At 43.9% G+C, this 933-nt stretch overlaps 1 protein-coding gene across 1 annotated transcript; it reads right to left on the minus strand.

Annotated features, from left to right (window-relative positions):
* Nucleotides 1–11: 11 nt before the first annotated feature.
* Nucleotides 12–541, minus strand: NEPG_02561 (uncharacterized protein; the record flags this gene model as incomplete). The annotated part of the gene is made up of 1 exon (XM_013204934.1): nt 12–541. One exon carries the CDS (start codon nt 539–541, stop codon nt 23–25), a length of 519 nt encoding a protein of 172 aa, XP_013060388.1. The 3' UTR covers nt 12–22.
* Between the last annotated feature and the right edge of the window lie 392 nt (nt 542–933).

Genomic DNA, 933 nt, shown 5'->3' on the forward strand with positions numbered 1-933 from the left:
CTCTCTACTCCTCTCTTCTTCTTTACTCTCCCCTCTGCCCTGCCTGCTCATACGCCCTCTCCCTGCCCGTCACACAGTGTATGCCACACTCTCGGGCTGTCTCTTCTTGCTTTTTGTTACTTCCTCTGTGCCCTGGAATATTAATTAAAATATTTTCACTTTGGCGGGCTCTTTCTTGCTGCCTGCCTGCTGCCTGCTCTTGCTGCCTGCCTGTGTGAGTGGGTGTGTGGGTGGGTGTGTGTGCTCTGTCTTGCCACCCTCTGCCTGTCCGTGCTTGTCCCGGTGTGTGCTGTCTCTTCTTTTGATTGCTTTGTCTCTTGTTTTGTTCCTTTATTTCTCTTTTTCTTTTTTTGTTTCTCTTCACTTTTTTATTTTTATTTCTTGCTCTCTGTACACTTTCTATTTTCCTGCCTGTATCACACTTTGCTGTCACACCTACTTGCTTTATGATCTGTGATACGTGAGTGAGTGATAGTGCATGTGAGTGAGTGTATGTGCATGTGTGCTTGTTTCGGACTGTTCTTCCTCCCTGCCTGTGCATTCGGTGTGTTTGTGTACTCCTGTGTACGTCCTGTACTGCATCGTACTCCAGTACGCCTTGCTTTACTATCTCTGTACCTGTCACTATTAAATTAAACTTGAATATTACTTGCTTTATACACTGCTTATACTTTATTTACTGCTTGCTTACACCCTGTGAGTGATACCTTGATTTATTTGCACTTTTACTGTTTATCACTGATTATCACTCTTTTTAGTGTTTTTGTTCTTATTTACTACTCCGCCCCTTGCTCTGTTCTCTTGATTGCGGTGACTCTTTCCCTTTCTTGTTTTTTGTCACTTGCCCACCCTGATACACCCCCTTTGCACACCCTCTCCTGCCCATACACACATAATAAAATACGCTTTTTTATTGCCCCGTTGTATTGGTCT

This window comes from Nematocida parisii, assembly GCF_000250985.1.
Source record: "Nematocida parisii ERTm1 unplaced genomic scaffold supercont1.9, whole genome shotgun sequence".
Classification (NCBI taxonomy): Eukaryota; Fungi; Microsporidia; genus Nematocida; species Nematocida parisii.